The sequence below is a fragment of the Bolinopsis microptera genome, chromosome 11, assembly GCF_026151205.1.
Source record: "Bolinopsis microptera isolate Bmic1 chromosome 11, MBARI_Bmic_1.0, whole genome shotgun sequence".
NCBI classification, from domain to species: Eukaryota; Metazoa; Ctenophora; class Tentaculata; order Lobata; family Bolinopsidae; genus Bolinopsis; species Bolinopsis microptera.
This window is the reverse complement of record NC_087082.1, coordinates 7,855,614-7,883,594: the sequence shown is the minus strand read 5'-3', so window position 1 is coordinate 7,883,594 and position 27,981 is coordinate 7,855,614. Positions and strand designations below refer to the sequence as shown.

Below are 27,981 nucleotides of genomic sequence, written 5' to 3'. Positions count from 1 at the left end.
TACTTCATATTCAATCTTTAAGGTTTAAATATGAACCAGAATGGTCCATGATGAGGTTAAATGAACATGAAGACAGTTATTAATGGCTCTATCAGTTGATACGACTCCCGCAAAACATGTTACTGTTCTAAGAAACGGTGACGGGAAATATGAGGGCAGAAAGTTTGTAGTGAGCCGCAGGCGTTACCGGACATTCGATGCGCTCCTTTCTGACATAACCCATCAAATAAGTGCGCCTTTTGGCGCTGTCCGACGACTATACACACCCAAAGGCAGCAGACAAGTTCTCGGTATTGATGATCTAGAAGGAGGCGCTACGTATGTTGCTGGGGGCAGCGAGCGCTTTAAGAAGATCAAGTCAGTATATGCTATATATTGAGTAATATAATATAACAGAAGAATAGTTTAAAAGTTACGTTATTTTAAATGCAGGGTTCGGGTGCAAGTGTATAAAAATACATTTTAATAGTTAATAGACGGAACAATTAACGTCCTACAAACAAAAATCTATAATTTGGGTTATTTTTTGTTTGATATGATAAATCAATGTTACCTCCTGCACTTTACAAACCACTTTGTGTTTAATCTTTAAAATTAATTTTAAAACTGCAGGTGTTCAGTTGGACGAATTATTAATATAATGTGATGTTCATTAATGAAAATCATTCGCTCACTGTTCGTAACATTGAAAAATGTTGTGTGTCGGGATTTTAATGTTGTGTGTCGAATATTTAATTCTTATTTTAGTTTTATTGTAATAATTGAATATTTGATTTTAGCTATATTGATATGAATAATTTTCAGTTACAACCCGCAACTATCACCCGGCAAGAATTGGGGCTTTACAGCGAAGATAAAGGTAAGTTACCAAATGTATCTGGTTTCACTGAAATTAAGCTGTTCGCGCCATGAAACTTCAAAAATTCTACATATGAGTATTATATCATATATTTGATACGACATTACAAATACTCAAATAGCTAAATTTAAAGCAACGACGTCATGACATCGATATTTTCAAGGGGCTCGACAATCATTGCGAAATATAAAGTAAAATATTTCAAACCATTAATTCTCATCGAATCGCTACTTCCGATAGGCTGTAAGTCTAATTTGATCCCACCGGTAGCTGTGACAACTACGTCGACATTATAAATGCTCTGTGAAGGAACATCGAATAGTAGAACAAATACTTGAATAATTATTTGGCTTGCGGATCATGCACTTGATAATGATTACGTCTCTATTACAAGAATCGCTCAGCATGCTACATTTTATCTCTGTTTTATTTTTCTGGTGGCAGTGTTTATTAAAGTCGTCTGTCTATGAATCGGAAACATTCGATCAAACTTAGTGCTCGATCTCGCTGTATCATGTTGGTCAATCGGAACGTCGACAAGTTCTCTGCAGGGGTAAGAATTTTCTGTTTTCTCTGTTATCTTATCGGTTACTTCTTTGCAGCGCATTTATTTCTGATGTTAACCAGTGCAGCTTACACTGTAGTCTTGATTCGAATTAAAATAATATTCAATACTGCGAGTCTGTGATAACTGATAAGACAACCAGTATTTTATAGAACAATTGTAAGGATGAGTAATGATAGGCCCTCAGTTCGACAACTTAATCAGAGTTCAGTATCACGATACTCATGCAATGTCTGATAAATTATGGTGCTATAATTTTTCATTAGGGCACAAATGAGCATATTGACCGGTTAAATGATGCATTGTTTAAAATGAGTGGGGCAATAGGGCACCGTGTTGAAATGCAATCCATGAATTACTGTGGGGCTAACAGTAGGTTCAGTATTTGAGAGACAGGCTGCTACTCTGTAGGGAGCGCTGCGTTTTCCTAACAAGTAATGACACATATGACGGCCTTACCTTTTGTACTTACTTGTGTACGTCCTCTGTTACCTTGACTACTAATTATTATCCGGAATGGTAGCTGGCCATTCTCCCAGGCAAGGAGGGAGTTTACTGTTATGACATTAGTCGCCCGGCAACCAACCGGGATCTGCTAATGTCATGTCGAAGTAAATATGAAGAGTAATGTACAGGAGTCATCATTGCGCAAAGGAGTCTCGTATGTATATGATTGAAGATTTAATAAAAGTTTTGGTAACACAATAATCGTGATTGCTGTAATGAAACGTCAGACAGAGTTCAGATGGTTCGATCGTAAAGTAATTTTAATTTAATCGAATACCCGACGAAATAACTGAATCAGGAATTTACCCATCATAATTACCACTGTGCTCTCCGATCGTAAAGACGTGTGGAATGCCAAAAATTTCGTGAATCATTTATAACATTTTTAATCTACTATTTACACGGCCAAATTGTTATCAATGAAGTTGGCTTTAAAGATTGCAACGAACCGTTACAAATGACATAGCTAATTATAATGTAAAAATAAAAGATAATTTAATTTTCAAAGATAGAAGCTGATAGGTTAATAGTTGCTGTCACATGTCAAAAAAGCATGTCTCACCTCCCAGCTCCCCACCATCATTCGTGCCTCTTGTCATGAATTCCCAATACAATCGCCCTAGTCAAGTAGTCAACTGTTAATCCTTCCAATTTCAGCCCGGATTTCTCGCTGATGATCCTCCACCCTTGGTTTTACCGAAGAAGAATAAAAAGTACGCCCAAAGATCCGCACAGTTCCACAAAGTCAGACAGCCAGTCCAATTTACGTGAGTTGTAATTTTATCAGTTTTCAAATAAACTGATCTATAGCTAATCCGCACTTCAATACACGTACGTGTAACCTGCATGTAGCTGTGTAAATGTGTAATGTGTATATTGTATAACACCATAGACTGCCTTGACATGATAAAGCTTCTATCACCTTGCGAGCATTTTTCTGCAATCTGTATGCTTGATAAAGATACATCAGTGGTAGTTAACCTTTTTATTTTATAATATTGTATTTTTTACTTTATATTTTAGACACATTACATAATTAAACAAGGAATTTTTTTTGATAATAGTTATTTTCGTCCCTGATGTGGGAACACTTAAGAAAATACATAATCCTCATAAAATAAATCAAGGCGAAGTCTGTACTCTATATGTTTACTTCAATACATCTCCGATCACGGTCAAGTGTTACTGGTTAGTGGTTAAGCTAAGAGTTCTCTTTAGATCTACTGCAACATTTTGACTGTTTAATGCTTCTTTCCTCCTTTCTTTCCTCCTTTCTTTCCTCCTTTCTTTCCTCCTTTCTTTCCTCCTTTCTTTCCTCCTTTCTTTCCTCCTTTCTTTCCTCCTTTCTTTCCTCCTTTCTTTCCTCCTTTCTTTCCTCCTTTCTTTCCTCCTTTCTTTCCTCCTTTCTTTCCTCCTTTCTTTCCTCCTTTCTTTCCTCCTTTCTTTCCTCCTTTCTTTCCTCCTTTCCTTCCTCCTTTCTTTCCTCCTTTCTTTGCTACCATCTTCTTTCCTTCTTTCTTTCCTCCTTTCTTAGCTACCGTCTTCTTTCCTTCTTTCTTTGCTACCGTCTTCTTTGCTACCGTATTTTTCTTCTTCTTCATTCCCGGAACCTTGCTTCCTGCAGATTTGACTCCATTTGTCGCTTTACTGCCTACTTTGCTGACGCCACCGGAAATTCCTTTTCCGACCTTTGTGACAGGACCAGTAAAAGTACTAATTTCAAAGCTAGATTTCTTTGATTTCTTTCCTCCTTTCTTTGCTACCGTCTTCTTCTTCTTCATTCCCGGAACCTTGCTTCCTGCAGATTTGACTCCATTTGTCGCTTTACTGCCTACTTTGCTAACACCACCGGAAATTCCTTTTCCGGCCTTTCTGACAGGACCAGTAAAAGTACTAATTCCAAAGCTAGATTTCTTTGATTTCTTTCCTCCTTTCTTTGCTACCGTCTTCTTCTTCTTCTTCTTCATTCCCGGAACCTTGCTTCCTGCAGATTTGACTCCATTTGTCGCTTTACTGCCTACTTTGCTGACACCACCGGAAATTCCTTTTCCGGCCTTTGTGACAGGACCAGTAAAAGTGCTAATTCCAAAGCTAGATTTCTTTGATTTCTTTCCTCCTTTCTTTGCTACCGTCTTCTTCTTCATTCCCGGAACCTTGCTTCCTGCAGATTTGACTCCATTTGTCTCTTTACTGCCTACTTTGCTGACACCACCGGAAATTCCTTTTCCGGCCTTTGTGACAGGACCAGTAAAAGTGCTAATTCCAAAGCTAGATTTCTTTGATTTCTTTCCTCCCTTCTTTCCTCCTTTCTTTGCTACCGTCTTTTTCTTCTTGATTCCCGGAACATTGCTTCCTGCAGATTTGACTCCATTTGTCGCTTTACTGCCTACTTTGCTGACACCACCGGTAATTCCTTTTCCGGCCTTTGTGACAGGACCAGTAAAAGTGCTAATTCCAAAGCTAGATTTCTTTGATTTCTTTCCTCCTTTCTTTGCTACCGTCTTCTTCTTCTTCTTCATTCCCGGAACCTTGCTTCCTGCAGATTTGACTCCATTTGTCGCTTTACTGCCTACTTTGCTGACACCACCGGAAATTCCTTTTCCGGCCTTTGTGACAGGACCAGTAAAAGTGCTAATTCCAAAGCTAGATTTCTTTGATTTCTTTCCTCCTTTCTTTCCTCCTTTCTTTCCTCCTTTCTTTCCTCCTTTCTTTGCTACCGTCTTCTTTCCTCCTTTCTTTGCTACCGTCTTCTTTCCTCCTTTCTTTGATACCGTCTTCTTTGCTACTGTCTTCTTTGCTACCGTCTTTTTCTTCTTGATTCCCGGAACATTGCTTCCTGCAGATTTGACTCCATTTGTCGCTTTACTGCCTACTTTGCTGACGCCACCGGAAATTCCTTTTCCGGCCTTTGTGACAGGACCAGTAAAAGTGCTAATTCCAAAGCTAGATTTCTTTGATTTCATTCCTCCTTTCTTTGCTACCGTCTTCTTCTTCTTCTTCATTCCCGGAACCTTGCTTCCTGCAGATTTGACTCCATTTGTCGCTTTACTGCCTACTTTGCTAACGCTACCGGAAATTCCTTTTCCGGCCTTTGTGACAGGACCAGTAAAAGTGCTAATTCCAAAGCTAGATTTCTTTGATTTCTTTCCTCCTTTCTTTCCTCCTTTCTTTCCTCCTTTCTTTGCTACCGTCTTCTTTCCTCCTTTCTTTGCTACCGTCTTTTTTGCTACCGTCTTTTTCTTCTTGATTCCCGGAACATCGCTTCCTGCAGATTTGACTCCATTTGTCGCTTTACTGCCTACTTTGCTGACGCCACCGGAAATTCCTTTTCCGGCCTTTGTGACAGGACCAGTAAAAGTGCTAATTCCAAAGCTAGATTTCTTTGATTTCTTTCCTCCTTTCTTTGCTACCGTCTTCTTCTTCTTCTTCATTCCCGGAACCTTGCTTCCTACAGATTTGACTCCATTTGTCGCTTTACTGCCTACTTTACTGACGCCACCGGTAATTCCTTTTCCGGCCTTTGTAACAGGACCAGTAAAAGTCCTAATTCCAAAACTAGATTTCTTTTTTTTCTGGTGCTCTGGTGCGAAATCCGTTTCTACTATTTCAAAATCATAGTCGATTGGCGCGCAGTGCACAGCCAGAACGAAGATGGCGAAAATCAATGTTCGGAACATTATTATTTTTTCGACCACAAGCTTAACAAATGACAACGAATCTTAGAAACAATAGAGATAAAAGTCTCCTGATGATCAAGGTTCGGTTCTTATTGTACTCTGGTATTTCCTTGTTATGAGGAATCTTTGTATACTCGATACTTTGATAAAAACAGACGGTTAAACTTTTGTAATCTCAAATCTATCAAAAATATATCATGCCCAGGCACAACCCAAGTTTATTTTACACTTCAGTTTTACTTTCTCTTATTACCTTCTGGTCATTTGACAAGCTTCTTCAAAAAAGGCTATATCCAAAAAGGCTCTTTTTGCGCGTACCCAGACTTATAGTTATGTATCAACAATTTATCCTTTCTTCTAATGACAAGACAGAAGGCCTTGGTCCGTTCAAATAGATTAAAGAACTCGCTTTGAAAGAGAGTTCTAAAGGAAAGTGTGAACAAAAGTTTTGGTGTCGTCCAATTGAAGGTGTTTATATAATGACAAAATTCGAACAACGCTTTTTGAGTGTGAAACTGAATTACTGAAAGCCATTAGTCTGGGATCAATAGTGGCAGAATAAGTGGGGGCGGGAAGAATTATTAAAGCGTCATGTACTTAGCCGGCCTTAGTCGGCCGGCTGGTGTAGTGATAATACGATCGCCTCCCAAGCAGAAGACCCGGGTTCAAATCCGGTCGGATGCAAGTCGGCCAGTTACCAAGCTGTGATTTGGTACAGCTTCGGCTGGTGATACCTTTTTTATTTTATAATATCGAATTTTTTACTTTATATTTTAGACACATTACATAATTAAACAACGAATTTTTATTGATAATAATCATTTTCGTCCCTGATGTGGGTACGCTTAAGGAGCTTATTCTAGATAATCTCGAAAATACATAATCCTCATAAAATAAATCAAGGCGAAGTCTGTACTCTATATGTTTACTCCAATACATCTCCGATCACGGTCAAGTGTTACTGGTTAGTGGTTAAGCTAAGAGTTCTCTTTAGATCTACTGCAACATGTTGACTGTTTAATGCTTCTTTCCTCCTTTCTTTCCTCCTTTCTTTGCTACCGTCTTCTTTGCTACTGTCTTCTTTGCTACCGTCTTCTTTGCGACCGTCTTCTTTGCTACCGTCTTCTTCTTCTTCATTCCCGGAACCTTGCCTCCTACAGATTTGACTCCATTTGTCGCTTTACTGCCTACTTTGCTGACGCCACCAGAAATTCCTTTTCCGGCCTTTGTGACAGGACCAGTAAAAGTGCTAATTCCAAAGCTAGATTTCTTTGATTTCTTTCCTCCTTTCTTTGCTACCGTCTTCTTCTTCTTCATTCCCGGAACATTGCTTCCTGCAGATTTGACTCCATTTGTCGCTTTACTGCCTACTTTACTGACGCCACCGGAAATTCCTTTTCCGGCCTTTGTGACAGGACCAGTAAAAGTGCTAATTCCAAAGCTAGATTTCTTTGATTTCTTCCCTCCTTTCTTTGCTACCGTCTTCTTCTTCTTCATTCCCGGAACATTGCTTCCTGCAGATTTGACTCCATTTGTCGCTTTACTGCCTACTTTGCTGACGCCACCGGTAATTCCTTTTCCGGCCTTTGTGACAGGACCAGTAAAAGTGCTAATTCCAAATCTAGATTTCTTTTTTTTCTGGTGTTCGGGTGCGAAATCCATTTCTACTATTTCAAAATCATAGTCGATTGGCGCGCAGTGCACAGCCAGAACGAAGATGGCGAAAATCAATGTTCGGAACATTATGATTTTTTCGGCTACTTGAAGCTTAACAAATGACAACGAATATTAGAAATAATGGAGATAAAAGTCTCCTGAGTCCTGATGGTCGAGTGTGGTGACTTCCTGGTTCGATTCTTATTGTACTCTGGTATTTCCTCGTTATGTCATAACTTGAGGAATCTTTGTGTACTCGACACTTTGATAAAACAGACGGTTAAACTTTTGTAATCTCAAATCTATCAAATATGTATCATGCCCAGGCACAACCCAAATTTATTTTACACTTCAGTTTTACCTCATCTTACTACCTTCTGGTCATTTGACAAGCTTCCTAAAGATCTACTGGCCTAGTTCTATATCCAAAAATGCTCTTTTTGCGCGTACCCAGACTTGTAGTTATGTAACAACAATTTATCCTTTCTTCTAATGACAAGACAGAAGGCCTTGGTCCGTTCAAATAGATAAAAGAACTCGCTTTGAAAGAGAATTCTAAAGGAAAGTGTGAACAAAAGTTTTCGCGTCATCCAATTGAAGGTGTTTATATAATGACAAAATTTGAACAACGCTTTTTGAGTGTGATAGCTATTAGTCTGGGATCAATAGTGGCAGAATAAATTGGGGGGGGGGGGGGGGGGGGGGGGATGATTTATGAAAGCGTCATATACTTAGCCAACTTTCACGGCAGCAGAGCGGTTACAAATTACAATTTACAAATCATAAATGTAAATGTACAAATCATAAATGTAAATGTACAATTTATTTTCAAGCTATAAAAGCTACCTCTACTTATCTAGTTTAAGTTATTTTTTGGGATGACTAGTTCAAGTTGTATCTTAAAAGTGGTGTTATTAAATTTCAATTTATTATTATTTTAATTAACATTTTTTATGATGAATTTTTGTGTGCTGATTACTGGCGATTTAGTAGTTCCTTATTTTGAATATAATTTACAAAAATATAGATCTCTTGAGTCATGAGTGGGGATTAGTTGAGATGCTATCACAACGTAAATCTGCATTAATAAACTTTATGAATAGAATTCATATAGTTGCTCATTAGGCAAAAAATAATGGTATTTGAACTGTAACAAAAATACTTTCAGAGTGTTTAGGAATGGGTTACCAAGTGACAAAGGCACGAGGTTTCTTCTCAAAGCTAGAGAAATGAAATCGTTTGAAACGGTTAGTTGATATTTTTTCTAAAGTCCATTACTTTAGAAATATGCAATGATATGTGTCCACTTTCATCTAGACTCTGTTCAATGACATCTTTCTTTCGAATAGTCCATTTAAGGTAACACCTTAATCTTATTTAACAACTTATTTAAGGTAACACCTTATTTGTTTCAGGTTCTGTCAATAATTTCCTTTAAAATACGACTTGTCGAGGGCGCTGTAAGAAGGTAAGCCTCATAATTTTACAATTTCTCATTTCATTTATTTATCATAGAACAGGAAGGCAAGTCATGTTCGAGTCCCTTTGTTTGGACATTGCACGGTCGTACACGTAACACATTTTTTCCAATCAGATTTTACAAGTAGTCGTTAAATAGCGTGGATTGCGGTCATAATTCACTATATAAATAACTATTCGTGTTTCTACTTTTGACTCCCAAAGTCACACCAGTGGATTGATGTATTCGTTTTTTTTTTCGTTACCAAGTTTTAACAAATTACAATGCCACGTCATTGTTTGGTATTACATCAGAGGGCATTTGACATACATTGTGAAACCTAAAACCTCCCATTATGAACACCTCGAAGTTAAGGATCAAGAACATAATTTTAAACATTTTGAAATTAATCCTTCTCATAAATGATACGAATTTTTGTAATAATATGCGTTGGTTTGCAAGTTAACGATATGTCACCTGACAGCAAAAATATAGATATCGAGAACTATTAAAACTTATTCCAAGTGAAATTTCTTAATTCTGTAACAGGATTAATTAGTAGGTAGGCTAAGCCTTGTTCTATACGGTTTGCTAAGTTATTATGATAAGACTCTCTGGCAGAACATTGTTCCGAGTATACTTCACATACTTCACATGAATATTTTGAGCAATTCACTTGGATACAAAGTTAATTGCACCACATAAAGACTGGTATAACATCTAAATCCATGAAATTAAAAACGACGTCATTATATATAAGATTAGCTGAAGCGGGCAATTCAAACTGATAATAATCTGGTATTCTGGGTAAGTAACCAACTACCCATCCTTGAGTCTCTTCGAGCTGTGTTCGCTTTCCTCCTTTATCCGACTGTATTTACTGTTGACACTCTGATATAATGGTATGGTACCTATAATGTTACTGGTAGAGAGGGTCCCATTACATTACATACAATCCACCTGTTCGTAACATTGTTACAGTCTTAGTCCTGTTTTAATAATTATTACACACCAGTTTAACAAATAAACCGATCACGCAAAATGTGAATCTTGAGGAAGTTACACTCTGGTTTCATCTTCCCGTATTCGGGTTCGGACCTCTGTTTTCTTTTCAACAAACACCCATCTAGAATTGAGGGCGACGTTACAGCTCACACGCATGGAGCTTTAGTAATAATATAATACGTGTAAGATTTATGTAGTATTACCCACGATGGCATCATGTGTTAAGATGTAGTATGGTGGAATTGAGTGGAAGCGATAACTTGTTGGTCTCGCGTGGACCACTTGGATGTTTTAATTACAATGATGGATCCACTGGATACATTGAATATTGTCACTTGCTATTTTTATCCTATCACATCGAAATAATCATTTTCGAGAGCGGAGTGTTTGAGTGTGATTAGTAAGTGGTCTAGTCTCGAGATGGACGTCTTTGGGCGCTTCAATAAATTATCAATACGAGAATTCCGAAATTATGCTCATGATATTTTTAATAACGCGTAATAAATACTCAATAACATTTTCAAAGCGATAAGGCGAAAATGTATGGGTTATTAAATTCCCATGTAAAATTACAGCTGTTCATTATGTCGAAGATAAAACATATCGCAAGTAAGTGCAATTTTTCTTTTTACCGTCAGCGTCGTACAACATGCCCATAATGCCAAGGGCACCCCAGCTCCCTCCACTCCCCCTAACCCCTCCAACCCCTCCACCCCTCCTCCAATGTGAAATTTCCATGGTGCATAATCTTCCCGATAATAAATTTGATACAAAAGATTAATTTTTGGGATACAAATACTGTTAGAGTTTTCGAGATGTTTCTAAAAAGATCCCTGACAGTTGAAACCATCTTGAATGGATGTATTTTTGGGCGCTGATTCTGAATCACCCCACAAGATAAAGGGTTAATATGCTCACTGGCGAGTTATCGGCGAACAGCGTGTTTAAGGAAGTCACACGTGATAGTCGAGTGTAGAGTGTTTAATCAACGTCCTGCAACAATCCAAATGTCACTTTAGATACTATAAGTGAAATTATCATGCTATGAACTATGTCTATGCTACCTAGCTAGAGCTCTAGAAGCTTATTTTGCTGAATAAGTGATCGATACAGCCAGATAATTGATCCACTAATTGTAATGTGTCCTTAGGGAGACGGCAGTAAGCTAGTAAGATTATATAATGTATGTAAGGTATGAATATTAGATAGTATTATTGTTTCATGGAGTAGCATATGAGCCGCTGACCCTATTCTGTGCAAAAATTTGTTGCCCTGTAGGTGTTCATTTTTATTTTTATCAGCCTCAAGAAACTGCTCAATAGTGTAACGTATATTCAGAGTGTCCATTGTTGAATGGTTAGTTTTTGTATCAGTACACGTACTCTAGTTCAACACGTACTCTAGTTCGACACGTACTCTAGTTCGACACGTACTCTAGTTCAACACGTACTCTAGTTCGACACGTACTCTAGTTCAACACGTACTCGCTCTAGTTCGACACGTACTCTAGTTCGACGGGGGGGATGCAACGTCAATTAATGTCAGTATTCCATAAAAACCCCAAACTGACATTGACATTAATTGACATTAATTGACATTAATTGACATTAATTGACATTAATTGACATTAATTGACATTAATTGACATTAATTGACATTAATTTGTCTTGAAATTTGAGATTATCATTATTCGATAAATATTCAAGATATTCACGTCTATGTAAGTTAGACCGGTTCAAAAAAACAAAATGTCCTTGAATAATTATGAGTATGTTCTTATCTGTTGATCCTTAGGTTCAAAGACCACCAAAAAAAATTTCAGCTTCCAACTCTTCCATCTTCGGTCCCCACCGGCCACGCCCATATTTTATTGGTTTCTTATACTGGTAAAATATCTAGAATCGGCTTTTTTAGTATGAAGGAGTAATGCTAGCTGTTTAAGATTCGTTATTCAAATATAAATGTCATGTAGGCATTTCGTTTAATGTGGGTTTTAAGTTCTGATGATGTTGAGAACCACGCCCTTGGATGGCCACGCCCATTTAAGAAAATTAAATTTCGGAAAACCGTATTATTTTAGTTTTATTGTTTAATGATCTGAATTTTTTTCACATTTCACATTTCCATATGTGATAGTAGTGAATAAATTGATGATATAAACGTTCTAAAGTGCTAAAAATATGGTAGAACTACATAATCTCTGGTCGAAAAATATCGTGTCAATTAATGTCAGTATTCCAAAATTTTGCAAAACTGACATTGACATTAATTGACATTAATTGACATTAATTGACATTAATTGACATTAATTGACATTAATTGACGTTGCATCCCCCCCAGTTCGACACGTAATCTAGTTATACACTTACTCTAGTTCGACACGTACCGCAGTTCGACACGTACTCTAGTTCGACACGTACTCTAGTTCGACACTTACCGCAGTTCGACACGTACTGTAGTTCGACAAACCCTACAGTTCGACTCTGTCGAACTAGAGTACGTTACCTGGACTCTAATTCGACACGTACCGAAGTTCGACAGGGATGATTTCTGGCGAACTTTAGTTGTCGAACTAGAGTACGTGTCTTCTTTTCCCATTTACTGAGCAGTAAGATAAACTCACGTCAGTCTTTAACAACACTCAACAGTTTACGAGCAGTTAGTATTAGACAATTTAGAGAAGAAATCCGAAAGAGATTGAGACCTGCTCCCCAAGGTTTGACTGTTGGATCACCTTCAGGGATCCATATTTAGGATTAAATTTGGCTTACACTATGTTTACACTTTATAGAACACTACATTCTTACATTGTAGATGTATACTGAAGGGGTATCCTAAGAAGATTCTTGATCTTTTGGTAGGCCCCTCCGCATTTAACCCTCAATCAAGTTTCCTATCAATTATCATTCGGCTGAGTCGACCGAGGATACATTACACAGTTGTGTAATGGATCCTTAGCTACTCCCTAGATTAGGTGACACTGGCTGACTGGCTTGCCAAATTTGTTTCTAATGAATCCCTGGAGGGGATTCAACAGCCACTTCCTGGGGCGGAAGTTGTTCCTACGGCATTCTTACCAGGTGCTAGATTAGTAGTGATTTGGTGCTGACTTATATAAGGTAAGCGTTCATCTGGTCCGGGGTTTGGTGATTTGATTGCGAACAGTGATTAGTCGATGATGCTTTACCACTTATTACTAGACTCTCATTAAACTGTCTCATAGGTGAATGGAATATACTTTCGTAGTTATTGTTATTTGGTGTCCTTAAATCCGTTGGTAACCGCCAACCGGACATCAATCGGGCAATTCGTTCACTTCTGGCCATCTTCAGTTAGTCACATGACCTGTAGGATGTACACGGCGGCCGCAGTTAATAATTTGTGATAATTCATTCATATTTTTTTGCGCGCGACAGCTAGTTTAACGCGCGCGCAGCAATAAACTTTTATCACATGTTGATTTTGGACCAACTCGAGGATCATCCATGTGATGAATATTGATGTAAAGACTCATGTGCTTGTGAATTAGCATGCTTATCTGAAATATGAATGTTTAACTACCATTTGACATCACAACAAACAAAGACCGTTGTCATTGATTCACGTACGCCAGGAATAATTTAATCATCCATTCATATTTGAAAAAATTTCAGACAGATGCACTACAGGGTGTCATAATTATTGGCGCGTAGACAATTTTGCGTAAAATTTTAGCTTACCCAAGCTTTTAAAAACGATCATTACTTGACTTCTGAGGGTCAGTTTCCTATGGAGTCTTGATCATTCAAGAGATAATCCTTCATACCACAGTTCAGTCTAAAAATGAAGTCCGAAAAAAGTTAAATTTCGTCGATAATCACGATGAAAGAGAAAAATTTGGATTATTGGACTTGAAGCCTTCGGCTGCTTCCCCTGAATTCCGGGATGAGTCTGCCCGACTATATTTTATTGCGTCAGTTAGAGGAGAAAGAGAGCTTTTATAAAATCGATAGTTTTCTATATGTTTCGCTATCGCCTGAAGAGCTGTGCACTTTAGTCTAAAGAATAATTTCAGAAAAAATTCACCGAAAAAAAATTACACATAAATCCCTTACTCCTTCGTAAATCTAACCAAGTATGGAATCGACCCTTTAAATAACGGCCTAAATTATGGGTTTTGAGGTACATCAACACAAAATTCTGAAATTAAGAAAAAGTTCAGACGATTGTCTACAGACCAGTTTTTGAATTTTTTAATTTCGATATTCAGAAGTAAAGTTATGACCCGTCGAAAAACATTGATTTCATTATAAAATACACATAAAATTTCAAACACGCCAATAATTCTGACACCCTGCTGTACAATAAACTAGACACAATCTTCTCGCAATTTTAATCTTATCACGTCACTGTAGCATTGTAAATCGATGACAAATATGAACCAATTAGATTCTTATTTAACGTCCATTCTCAGACACGCTCAAGTCTTTTCAATCTGACAAGTGCAGTTCAGGATTAATCGAGATCAATTCTGAATTTTTTTTCTAATTAAGTGGCGGCGTCGTTACTCGTTCATGCCACCACTTTACTGACAAATCATGTTGGCCTTGAATCCACTCCATCGTCTTTTAAACGGATCTTCTCAGGTTATTTCACTGTCCCTGGCACGCCACTGCACCTTGTTACTGTAGTTTAAGTGGAAATCGTATACATTTTGATTGGCACCACACAGTATAACCGCACAATTTCAGGTTATTCACGTTAGAGGGCGGTATATTACACGGACCTGAAGACGTAGTTGACGGCGGAATATATGTTGCTTGTGGACATAGACGGTTTATTGCTGCTTCATATGGTGAATTAAATCAACCTGCCAAAACGCAAAAGTAAGTCTAATTTTTCTAGCTCTCATAATGAAACATTCGCCAGTTCGTTGAAATATTATTTTAACAAAAACTAAGCTTGTTAAATGTTACTATTCCCTGTATATTCTGTTTGATAATCATGCTTTGTCATTAATATTTTACGAATCCGCAGGCTGCCTTCTATCAAAAGACGTAAAGACATCAGTCAACCCTCAGTTAGTAAATTTTACTAGATTTTGTTGTATTTAACGACGTGATGAAATGACAGTTTTATAACTGTTCAGATCCATACGGCATACCATATTACTACACAAGACATATTAACATCACTTATCACTCATATCCAGCATAATAAAGCAATGAAAAATTACAATGTGGTTTACTGTAATTTAAAGTGTAAAAAAGCGTAATTTAGTCTACCTTTTTACTGCACTTTTCACTATACCTCCGCTTGAAGCGAAGGAATTCGATGACCAGAAAGGTTTAAATCATAATTAATTCTCGATCGCAATTGCGGACGTCCGATTGTAATTTCATATGATAATGACATTAAGATTAATAACATTATCCATATTTTTTCATTTTCAGCCCAGGACGCAGTCCAATCCCTTACCAGCTATCCAAAAAAAGGCAGCAGAAAAGAAAGCAAGATCCGAAAAAGATTCTCCAGCACCCATCGAAGAAGATAAAGGTAATGACGATGTGCTGGTAATAGTATCCCGGGGAAGTCAGGCTGACCTGGTCGATGATCAGTATAACCCGGATACAGTTACCTCAGACAACGGTACTGGCGAACCGTTGGATGAACAAGCCTCCAGTGCAAATGCTTCTGTTGCACTTATGATCGATTCCCCCGAGGGCTTGAAAACTCCTCCACCAAGCGGGCATGTTAATTATGAAAATGATTTGCACGACACAAATTATGCGGTCGAGGGGAGTGGAGAAGGCCCAGGTGAACTGACTGATGGTATAACACCGGAGGTGGAGTCTCAGACAGATCTGAAACCTAAAAGTGGAGAAATAACACCACGTACGCTGTCGCCTTTTGAGCAAGATGACGAGTCCGCAGGAAACGCAGAACCTTTAGTTACCCCCGATGCTATTGACAAAACAGCTCCTAAAAATGGTCCAGACGTTGCCCCTAGAGCTAGCACCCCCGCTGTTCCAAATCCTGGCAACGAGGAAGTTCTCGAAGGTTACCCTAAATGGTGTAAACGTAATGCATGATGGAGCTTTTATATGCTGATGCTAACATTTACATCTTTCATTCGGAGCATGCCTTGATTCCTTGATGTTTTGTCTGTCAATTTGAATGGAAATCGTTTGATAAACCGATGGTTTATTAAATAGATGTGAAATGTGTTAGTTTTGTGTCATTTCATTTCTGCCAGTGAAGTGTTAGATAATATTTCTGTGTGCAGTCAAATAGCCCTGTCCTGGCAAGTCAAAGCGCTGCTCTAAGGCTGATGGAAATTTCAGCCTACACGTCATTCTGCGTATTACATGCTGTCGTTCTATCAGTATTTTACGCAGAATTATGACTTTTTATAATTGGCCAATAAGTACAATAACAACCGACTAACAACTGGCTATTAGCATTTATCCGGCCGTTACGGAAACAGCCCTCTAACAGCAGGCTAATAACCATATCAAAACACAAGTTAGAGAGCTGTTACGGTAACAGCCCTCTAACAGCAGGCTAATAGCCATATCAAAACACAAGTTAGAGAGCTGTTACGGTAACAGCCCTCTAACAGCAGGCTAATAGCCATATCAAAACACAAGTTAGAGAGCTGTTACGGTAACAGCCCTCTAACAGCAGGCTAATAGCCATATCAATACACAAGTTAGAGAGCTGTTACGGTAACAGCCCTCTAACAGCAGGCTAATAGCCATATCAAAACACAAGTTAGAGAGCTGTTACGGTAACAGCCCTCTAACAGCAGGCTAATAGCCATATCAAAACACAAGTTAGAGAGCTGTTACGGAAACAGCCCTCTAACAGCAGGCTAATAGCCATATCAAAACACAAGTTAGAGAGCTGTTACGGTAACAGCCCTCTAACAGCAGGCTAATAGCCATATCAAAACACAAGTTAGAGAGCTGTTACGGTAACAGCCCTCTAACAGCAGGCTAATAGCCATATCAAAACACAAGTTAGAGAGCTGTTACGGTAACAGCCCTCTAACAGCAGGCTAATAGCCATATCAAAACACAAGTTAGAGAGCTGTTACGGTAACAGCCCTCTAACAGCAGGCTAATAGCCATATCAAAACACAAGTTAGAGAGCTGTTACGGAAACAGCCCTCTAACAGCAGGCTAATAGCCATATCAAAACACAAGTTAGAGAGCTGTTACGGAAACAGCCCTCTAACAGCAGGCTAATAGCCATATCAAAACACAAGTTAGAGAGCTGTTACGGTAACAGCCCTCTAACAGCAGGCTAATAGCCATATCAAAACACAAGTTAGAGAGCTGTTACGGAAACAGCCCTCTAACAGCAGGCTAATAGCCATATCAAAACACAAGTTAGAGAGCTGTTACGGTAACAGCCCTCTAACAGCAGGCTAATAGCCATATCAAAACACAAGTTAGAGAGCTGTTACGGTAACAGCCCTCTAACAGCCATTTTGGGGGCACAAATACCTAACGGCCTTCTAACAGCCCTTTCCACCCACCTCGGTCAGCTCTTTGACTTTAGGAAAATCCTAACAGCCCTCTAACAGCCGACGCTTACTTGTGTTTTTTAAGCTACTAGCCAGTTTTTAACTGGCTGTTAAAGGGCTGTTACAACCGGTTATTAGCGGTTATTAGCCGGCCAGCATTGTACTTATTTGCCGCACAATAATATATACAATAAACATAGTTTTATGCATAATTGTCAAGCAACCAAATTAACGAACATTTTTTCTTCAGATGAGTTCATCGCTCATAAAGAGGATGATCATGTTGATGCCATCGTCAATGGTGACGCAGAGAACGATGTTGAACAAAATTCCAGCGGAGATGCCGGAGATGTCGATACAGAAAAAGTTGGGGAGGTTATTTCCAGGACTGATGCTGTTGATACAGCAATAGTTGGTCAGGCTATCTCTGATACTGTTGACACAGACGATGTTGACGGAGACATCTCGGCGACCGAAATATCCTCTGTCCCTTCTAAATCTAGGAGCAAACTCCCGGTCCCCAAGAAAAGTAATCAAGCTGTGTCATCGGGTTAGTTAAAAATGAAATCAGTGTTGATATGTTTTTATGTAATATACTGCTGGCATGGCTGATGGCTGCCACCTCAAAAGTTCGGTTACGGGCCCAAGTTTGTTGGTTTTCTCGAAATCAAGTTTCACAAAGAATTTAGGCTCCACAATGCATGCTATTGCTTCAGACCCTAGAACTTTTAAGGGAAAGTACAATCGTATTTTCTGAAATATTGCGTTGTGCTCCCGAAAATTAAAACTGTAAACTGTATAATGTATATATCCTTAAATCAATGAACTAATTAACAAGTATGAGCTGACGTTGGTCATAAACCTGGGGCTACCGGTCTTTATTCTGGCCATTGTAGATGCTACCGTTGCAATGTTCATGCTGGCCATAAACCTCTGTGCTGGTCACAAGTTGGACACAGTTTTCTTGTTGTTTATTCTGCTTTTATTGTTTATGGTGGTCGCATTCGGATTATAATTTGGGAGATGGTCCAGGTGAACTGACTGATGGTGGAACATCGGAGGCGGAATCTGAGACAGACTTTATCTCTGAAAAAGGAAAAATCACACCTCGTAAGTTTTCGCCTTATGAGCAAGCTTTTCATGATGACAAGTTAGAAGGATACACAGAAATACTGGACAAGCCTCTAAAAACCTCTGATGTTCTAGACGATACAGCTCCAAATGTTTATCCAGAGGTTTTCTCAAGAGGTAGCACCCTGGCTGACTCAAATCCCAGCGACGAAGACGTTCTCGAAGGTTACCCTAAATTTTGTAAAATATTTACGTGGAGCATGCATTCTTTACTTGATGTTTGGTCAGTTTGATTTGGTGTCGTCGGATGATCCATTCTCGCCTCTAAATATCATCGTTCAATATATATTTATGTCGTGGAACCTGCCAAGTGAACCGTTAGATGATCTTCTTTTTTCTGGGGTGCTGTTATTAGGCTGAACCACCTAAAGGAAATTTGAAAGAAATTTTCATGGGCGAGCTGACTTCATGATACCGTAAAATCTTAACTTCTTTCGTGATCTATCGCTCAAAAACGAAGCCCATCATATCAAGCATATCAATTGAAAAGTTAGTAAATACTAGAACGTTAGTTAAAGAATTTAGTGCTACTGGGTTTTATGATATACTAGTCAAAGTTCAATGCGTAGAACACAGTGCTACTGTATAAAACTAGTTGGTGGTTATTACTGTGCTGGTCGCATTCGGATTATAATTTGGGAGATGGTCCAGGTGAAATAACTGATGGTGAAACAACAGAGGCGCAATATGAGGCAGACTTTATGTCTGACAACGGAGAGATCACACCTCCTAGGCTGTCGCCCTTTGAGCAAGTATTTCAAGATGACGAGATAGAAGAATACACAGAAATACTGGACGAACCTCTAGAAACTCCCGATGTACTGGACGGTACAGCTCAAAATGTTTATCCAGAAGTTTCCCCAAGAGGTACCAGCCCGGCTGACGAGGAAATTTTCGAAGGTTACTCTATTATATGATGTAAAATATTTCTGACGTGGAGCATGCTTTCTTTACTTGGATTGCTGATCGTCAGTTTAATTTGGTTTTGTTGGTTAAGCCTATCTCGTGAAATCTTCGTTCAGTGAATGTGTGCAATTTGTAATTTTCAGTTTTGTGTGCTTTCCATTCTGTCATTGAACAGTTGGAATTTAGATGCTTCTTTTGAAAGAGACATTTTAATGCGAGAAGTGACTTAATGAAACTTTAAAATGTGTGCTTCTTTCGCGATCTATCGCTCAAAAATGGAGCTCAAAGCTTATCAATAATCAAATCGATGACGTCGGTTATACAACTAAGTGCAATACGTAGAACACTGTGCTACCCTATAAAACTTATTGGTGGTTATTAACCTAGATGCCGGCCATTAAATCTGCTTCTATCGTCGTTAATGCTGGTCACAAAACTCCTGACTGGTCAAAAACTGGTTACAGGTTTACTTTTGTTTACTTTGCTATACACATTACTGTGTACTGGTCGCATTCGGATTATAATTTGGGAGATGGTCCAGGTGAACTGACTGATGGTGAAACAACAGAGGCGCAATATGAGGCAGACTTTATGTCTGACAACGGAGAGATCACACCTCCTAGGCTGTCGCCCTTTGAGCAAGTATTTCAAGATGACGAGATAGAAGAATACACAGAAATACTGGACGAACCTCTAGAAACTCCCGATGTACTGGACGGTACAGCTCAAAATGTTTATCCAGAAGTTTCCCCAAGAGGTACCAGCCCGGCTGACGAGGAAATTTTCGAAGGTTACTCTATTATATGATGTAAAATATTTCTGACGTGGAGCATGCTTTCTTTACTTGGATTGCTGATCGTCAGTTTAATTTGGTTTTGTTGGTTAAGCCTATCTCGTGAAATCTTCGTTCAGTGAATGTGTGCATTTTGTAATTTTTCAGTTTTGTGTGCTTTCCATTCTGTCATTGAACAGTTGTAATTTAGATGCTTCTTTTGAAAGAAACATTTTAATGCGAGAAGTGACTTAATGAAACTTTAAAATGTGTGCTCCTTTCGCGATCTATCGCTCAAAAATGGAGCTCAAAGCTTATCAATAATCAAATCGATGACGTCGGTTATACAACTAAGTGCAATACGTAGAACACTGTGCTACCCTATAAAACTTATTGGTGGTTATTAACCTAGATGCCGGCCATTAAATCTGCTTCTATCGTCGTTAATGCTGGTCACAAAACTCCTGACTGGTCAAAAACTGGTTACAGGTTTACTTTTGTTTACTTTGCTATACACATTACTGTGTACTGGTCGCATTCGGATTATAATTTGGGAGATGGTCCAGGTGAACTGACTGATGGTGAAACAACAGAGGCGCAATATGAGGCAGACTTTATGTCTGACAACGGAGAGATCACACCTCCTAGGCTGTCGCCCTTTGAGCAAGTATTTCAAGATGACGAGATAGAAGAATACACAGAAATACGGGACGAACCTCTTGAAACTCCTGATGTACTGGACGATACAGCTCCAAATGTTTATCCAGAAGTTTCCCCAAGAGGAACCACCCCGGCTGACGAGGAAATTTTCGAAGGTTACTCTGTAGTCTATATGATGTAAAATATTTCTTACGTGGAGCATGCTTTCTTTACTTGGATTGGTGATTCGTCAATTTTATTTGGTTTTGTTGGTTGGTCAAGGTTTCGTGAAATCTTCGTTCAGTGAATGTGTGCATTGTGTAATTTTTTTCCCTACTCTTGCCGAAGGCAAAAAGATCGTAGGGAATAAGTAATCGGGTTTGGATATATGAGGTGGCCCGACGGTCCTACGGTGTCGACAAAAGTCTGCTCCTTCGCAATATAGACCACTCCCCTATAATTATGTGTATAAAAGGAGTCTATTTTGCGCGCGCGACGCTGGTTATGAGTTAATTAATTACAGGCATAGCAACCAGTTTTTGGTGCTTGACGACTGTTACAAACGGATCAATCATCAATATAGGTGTTATTTGTGTGAAACAAGGTTAACAAATTACCGAGTGATAAAATTTAGCAAGTCAAAACAAATAAAATTATGATGTCAGCTGATAAACTCGTGGCTGTGGGCTGATTATTTAACAGTTAATCGACACTGAATGGTAGAAAGCATTGGAATACATAGTTGAGAACAAATGTTACTTCACAGTTACATTCAAGAAGCAATTATAATATCAAGATTGTGGTATGCTTTTAAAGAATCCTATATCAAATAAAAGGCTCGAAAGTCGATGGTGCTGTGATGTGTCGAGTAAGAATCAAAATGTATTAGTTTATGTTAGATACAAATAATAACTAAGACGAGACAGCATATTTTATTACAGTCAATAAGTTGGCATACGATGATAATATGACGTGACATGATACGCATATCGTTATTGTTAACACGAAACAAAACCGCGCAAAGTATGAAATGATCTACAACCAAACCACATACAGATCGACGGCGACACCTCAGATGCGCGCAGGATTTTTCAAGTTCTGCACGCCTAATATAATATAAACGTTTATTACATTGTACATGCGCCAAACACCACTCTGGAATACAATAAAGTAGAACAATTTAATTGTATGCAGTAGGGAAATTTGATCGTGCGTGGTATTACCGCGGCGAAATTCTTGTTTAGTTTTGTGTGAGCTTTCCATTCTGTCATTGAACAGTTGGAATTTGGATGCTTTTTTTTTTAAGAGAAATTTTAATGCGAGAAGTGACTTAATGAAACCCCTAAAATATTCACGATCTACCGCTAAAAACTGAAACTATGTACAGGTAGTAGAACAAAAATCAGGTGTACTAACGCTGTTCATACTGGTCAAACTGGATTTCTGTTGTTTATTTTTATGTTATTGTGAACATACTGGTCGTTAGTGGTCGTATTAAGAGTATAACCCGAGAGATGGTCCAGGCGAACTGACTGGTGGTGAAACTGAAACACCGGAAGCGGAGTTTGGGACAAATATTATCCCTGAAAATGGAGGACTGACACCTCGTAGTTTGTCGCCGTTTGAGCAATCGTCACAAGATGATGAACCTCTAAAAACCCGTGATGTTATGGAAGATAAAGCTCCAAATGTCTATCCGGAAGTTTTCTCAAAACCTCACACTCCGGTTCGCTCTAACTACAGCTACTCTAACAGCGACAACTACTCTAACAGCGACGAGGATGTTCTTGAAGGTTACCCTAATTTAAATGGTGTAGACGTTTTGCGTGATGTATTTCGTTTCTTAGATTTGGTATCGTTTGATAAACCAAGTTCGTAATATCTTCGTTCAGTGAATGTGTGTACGTTGAAGTTTTTCATTTATTTTTTATTTAAATTGTGCTAGTGAACTGTTGCCAGTCTGATAGACCTAGCCTAAACTCTTTCAAAAGAAACTAGAAAGTTCTGCTCTAAGGCTGAGGAAATTGAAAATAGATTTTAACGAGAGAGCTGATCGCATGTAACCACAGCAACTGAAAGGTGTGATTCTTTCTCGATCTAACGCTGAGAAATGAAGCCCAAAGCTTAACAATAAACAAATGAACAGAATTAGCTAACAATGGTCAAGAACCTTGATTCTAACGATTTTTATAATTAGTAATAAAACAGTGTTAGGTCGTATAAGACAATTTGCCTGTAATATTGAGGGACAAGGGTGCTGAACTGGGTACAATTTTTGTTGATTTTTATTTTATGAAAATTCTAAGATTCTCTCTAAAACTGAAATGGTAAACTTCATCATCCAATTTATGGTAAATTTATGAAAAATCTAGAGGATCTTTGAAGGTCCGATGAAGATACATTATATACGTGATGCTGGTAGCACTCTTATTGCAATCTGAGAGAACACTGCCGGTGAAATAAAACGTTCAGTTCTGTCCATGTAAATTAAATTGGATTTATCCAGCTGATTTTACACGTTAGGATTAATGTTTTTGATCGTTGCAACCATTCTCTAATAATGCTATATTTCCAGATGAGATAAAAAATGTCCCGAGTAAAAGCAAACTCGACAGAAACCCGCCCCAAAAGAAGGGAAATCCCGAATTGTTGGCGAACGGAACAAATGATTCTGTTTTCAATGCAACCGCTGCTGCTAAGCCAACCAATCAAGACGGTCAATTCTTAATGAACAACGTCGATGAAGGTAAATAATCTTAGCATTTTGTTGCCATTTTAATCGAATTTGTCGAATATTTCGAAGGAGCAGACTTTTGTCATCAACGTAGGGCCGTTGAGCCACTTCATATATCCAAACCCGATTACATATTCCAACGATCTTTTCGGCAATGTTTTTTTTTCGTTTGATCAGAAAGTCGGATCCTTACCTTTTTGGAACAGTTCTTTCACTATCGCATTATAAAAATGGTCTATAAATAAATTTGCAATGTTTCTTTACAGGAATGTGTTGTCCAATGTCCACAGTCCCGGGAATCACCCAAAGAGTTTTAACCACCCATAACTAGCTATAAGTATAGAGCCTACCTAGTGCACTTAAAAATCTCGATTCTCGTTACGACCGCACCGATATTACAGACTTCTGTTTACATGCAACAACATCTTCAATTGTGGAGACGGCACAAAATTAACGGGTGATACTCGTAAAATATTTGTTGACGACCGTGGACGAGTCCAACTCGTCGCGCGTCTTGGTAGGTTATAAACCTACAAGCACAAAATTGAGGGTCATCAAACATAGAGCCAGAAGTTCCTGTGAAGAGACACACAGATGGTTCTATAATCATGTTCATTTTCACTAACAGACTAAACGTGGGTCAATCTGAAAATAATTACCTGTTTTTCTAATAACACAGTTTGCCGGAAGTATTTCTCATTTGTAACGAATTTCAGGAGAAACTAATGGACACGAAGATGTAGAGGAGATTGAAGAAGATGGAGGTGAGTTGACTGAAGTTCAACGCGAATCACTCATTTGTTTAATACTAACTATTTTTTCTGGTACTCCTTATCAAGAGCCATGTAGAACTGGAAATAAATTATAATTTTCTTTCTGTATTAGACGTACGTAAGATCAAAGAGAATTAAAAGATGTAGAATTAAGATTTTCTATTAGAAAATGGAACTAATATGAAATTTGTATAATTCATAATAATTATTATTTCAGAATTAATTGAAGACAAGCCAATCGATCTTCAGCATGCAGAAGAGATTCCCGACGAAACACTTAATCAAAGTCGACGGCGTTCCGTGAGCTCTAGCAAATGAATGCCACACAAAATGAGTTCGACGCTCACATTTTATATTTGCGGCGTTATAATGTCAAACGTTAACTCAAAGATAATACTCGTGTAAACTGTAACTTGCAGACTTTACAATTTAGAATCGAAAGTAATTTAAAGAAGCAGATGTACGGTGCATTTTCTGTTTCAAAATTGCCAATCTATTTACGAAAGATGTGTTGTTGGAAGTGTGTTGGATATTTAAATACCGTAGTATCGGCTGTAAGTGTATAATCATAAAAGTAAAACTACGTTCGCAGTTGCTCGTTTTTATATATTTTACTTTAATAACCCAACCAAGAGATGACGTGAGTGGATATTTTTGACGCAATGACGTTCATTGTATATAAATATAATAAAGTTTGTTTTAGCTCTGCATTGATCAGGTAGGTAAGGGTATAGTTAAGTACAATATTTACAGTATACTTAGTACAGGGTGGCAGGGAGTTTCTACTTCTAGTGGTGGACCATAATATTTTGGAATTATAGTAGCTTCCTTTCACCACATCCTACTTTAGTCTTCAGCCTCCGGAGCGTTCACATATTACATCAGCAAGTTTTTGGCAACTCCCCTCTCCCATCAGCAACTGGGCCGATCGGGCTCAACTGCCTGATTTAAACAGTTGCTCAATGTCAACAGACTTTAGTCCACTGAAATATTAAATATTAATATTAAGGAGATTTTCGAAGTTTTATTGTTAATCATATTGATTTGTGATTTGCATCATAAAAACGTTGGCAAAAATTCAGGTATCAGCAAGGCCCAGACCCCTCCGTCAGCATTCCCAAAAACCCTCTGCTGCTAACGCAATATGTGAACGCTCCCTTAGGTAGGACTATGAATATAATTAATATGAACCGTAGCACGTAGGTATACAGTACAACCAACATTAACAACAGTCTCAAATGTCAAAAACGTGACCTATTTCAAAGGCATTTCTCAGCTTGTTATTCACTTTCGTTTCTCGCGTACAGGTAATAGTGAAGATCAGAATTCAGACATTAGAATGCAGAAGGCACGGTGCGCCAAATAATTTATAATATAGCCCACCACTAGAAGTAGATTTACAATTCCCCAACTCCCGTTCAAGACTACAAGTGCACCACTAGACTTTAGACTTAGTTGCAATTCTTTAATGCTTTTCTCATCAATGAATCAATGTTTAAAATAAGAGTCATTCATCAAAACATTAACAATTGATAAACTTCGTTTCATTTGTACACGTTTGATGTTGCGGTTGATGATTAATCACGAGGACTTCGACGCGCATTGTCATGCTTGCTTCGAAGCAGAACAGTCTGCAGTACGATGTGGATGGGTTGGAATTGTCAATCAATCAATTATCACTATATTATATCCTCCATCTATAACACATGCATATATTTGATATTGATTTTAAATAGCAAAAGATCTTATTTCCATATATTCATGAAGTTTGAAAGAAGTTACTACCATGCACGCGAAATTTGGGGAGGGTGCTTTCTGTGGAGATATAATTATGAACTGCGCCTTCGGAATTATAAGCGTTAAAAATGGAATTATAATCGTTAAAAATGGCTTTTAGTTTTACTAATAGTAATACTATTATTCGCTCGCCCTAAATTTTCACGTGACTTTGGTTTTTATAGTTTTGCAGCCGAACGAAATTAAAACGTGAAAGGTTACAAATGGTCGTTTTTGCAGAAAAACGTGGATTTTGGAGATTGCGGTAGGTGGGTCAAATATATGCCGTGTTCCTTACTTCCGTTCGTTACCATGTCAACTTGCCGTGCGCACGCGCGCGAGGATTGCTTGCGGAGATGTGGTGTATACTGTATAGCTAGCCTGTGGTCAATGAATGCGCGGTTCGAGCGCCGTATTTTAATTTATACTATGACACTATGTAATGTATAGTTTTATGTAATAAGCCCAATTTGTACGTGCCATGCGTAGTGTACTGATGTGTTTCAATATTATTATTATGAAGTGAGCTGATTTGTAGGTTTACAACCTACCAGGACGCGCGCCGAGTTGAACTCGTCACTCGTCGACGGTCCATGGAACAGATATTTTACGAGTATCACCCGTTAGGAGCTGATTAGAGCTCTTATATTTATACATAGTTATAGTGAATGTGGAATGGAAATCTAGCGTCCGCCAAAACGAAACAACGGGCGGCGGGCGCAATTCTTGTTAAAAATTGGGGTGAGCGATTTAGTTCGTAGGTTTATAATAAAATAAAAGATATACAACGTGTAGCAACTTTTTCTCTTGACCATTGTTAATGGTCTGGCCCGGCGCGCGCTACTTCGTAGCACTTGCCATCGAGAAGAAAGCGGCGCGCGCTACTTCGAAGAAATTTAGACGAGTAACATCCGTCAACTTTTTCTCACGTCGCGATCCTCATTTTATTTTATTTACTACCGTGCTGCGTGGCGAAAGCAACAATTCACGATATGCAGCCGAGCACTCGTGCGCGCCCACAACGTGGGGCAAGTATTTTTATGTTCCATGAAGGGAACCAAGCGAGAGACTAGCATTTAGCAAGCTAAGTACATTTTTCTCTACGTAGCGCTGAGTGACTATTCAAAACCTTGTATCACGTGGTGACCCCCACGGTCCCTTCACTTCGACGCTACAGGGGGAGCCGCGCACTTCGTGCGCGGCGGGTCATACAACGTATGACAATCAAAACCCTAACCACTAACCGAGGCATTTGCTAAAACCTTTACCCTAACCCTCCCGGCCCGGCCCCTCGAAATTAAACCAACTTCCTTATATTATGATATATGTCACTTGATCAGTTTTCACCGAAATCTCGCCAGGCCAGGGGAGAATTTCAATCATATGTCAATGTTATGTAGATTGTGGGGTAATTCGGATTCAGTGTTTAAAAATACAAAATACGTCGATCCGAGTTGGTTGAACTTTAAACTGGACTTTTAGAAAAATCTTGAAGTTCGAGTGTAAAGTAGTTTTACCTGGGGACCCCAGGCTATTATGTTCATATATAAAGATTCGGCGGAATGACAGGCTGAGCGCCGCCCAGTAAAAAGTAGTTTAGTTTGGCGGATGTTACTCGTCTAAATTGTAAATTTCTTCGATATAGCATATAGCGCGCGCCGCTTTCTTCTCGAAATGTTGGCCCGAGGCAAGTGCTACTATACGAAGTAGCGCGCGCGGGCTAGTCCATTAACAATGGACAATAATTAAGCACGCTCTTAGTCTTACATGGGGACCCCAGGCTATTATATTTATGTTTATAATCATAGAGATTTGGCGGAATGGCAGGCGCAGGCTGAGCGCCGCCCAGTAAGCACGCTCTTGGTAATTGAATTTAGCACGACCGGGTATTTCTTCTATGTTCTAGTTTGAAAGAAGGCGACAATATGAATAATAATAACCACGATACACACTCGATCCACTGTACCTATTTTCGGGTTTTGATAAACATTTGAGCTGTCCAGCAAGGTTTC

At 38.7% G+C, this 27,981-nt stretch overlaps 3 protein-coding genes across 12 annotated transcripts in view; 1 reads left to right on the top strand and 2 right to left on the bottom strand.

Annotated features, from left to right (window-relative positions):
• LOC134822524 (protein bicaudal C homolog 1-B-like) overlaps positions 1-27,981 on the bottom strand; it is a 78,728-nt gene that overhangs the window by 18,944 nt on the left and 31,803 nt on the right. The gene's annotated exons all lie outside the window — the stretch shown is intronic.
• Positions 15-25,730, top strand: LOC134822522 (doublecortin domain-containing protein 2-like). 10 transcript variants are annotated; one of them, XM_063833615.1, is made up of 17 exons: positions 15-357; positions 805-859; positions 2,589-2,698; positions 8,433-8,511; positions 8,680-8,732; positions 14,459-14,593; positions 14,745-14,787; positions 15,161-15,263; positions 17,489-17,788; positions 18,271-18,534; positions 19,021-19,269; positions 19,817-20,065; positions 20,614-20,862; positions 22,210-22,479; positions 23,262-23,432; positions 24,137-24,184; positions 24,411-25,730. In XM_063833615.1, exons 1-17 carry the CDS (start codon positions 83-85, stop codon positions 24,509-24,511), a joined length of 2,754 nt encoding a protein of 917 aa, XP_063689685.1. In that variant the 5' UTR covers positions 15-82; the 3' UTR covers positions 24,512-25,730. The 10 variants fall into 10 exon arrangements, with proteins under 10 accessions (XP_063689685.1, XP_063689679.1, XP_063689688.1 ...); XM_063833609.1 differs by having other exon boundaries at positions 15,161-15,767; XM_063833618.1 differs by lacking the exon at positions 19,021-19,269.
• LOC134823077 (uncharacterized transmembrane protein DDB_G0289901-like) lies at positions 3,173-5,651 on the bottom strand. The gene is made up of 2 exons (XM_063834426.1): positions 5,342-5,651; positions 3,173-5,170 (listed from the first exon to the last, which is right to left on the bottom strand). The coding sequence occupies exons 1-2, from the start codon at positions 5,606-5,608 to the stop codon at positions 3,173-3,175; spliced, it is 2,265 nt and encodes a 754-aa protein (XP_063690496.1). The 5' UTR covers positions 5,609-5,651.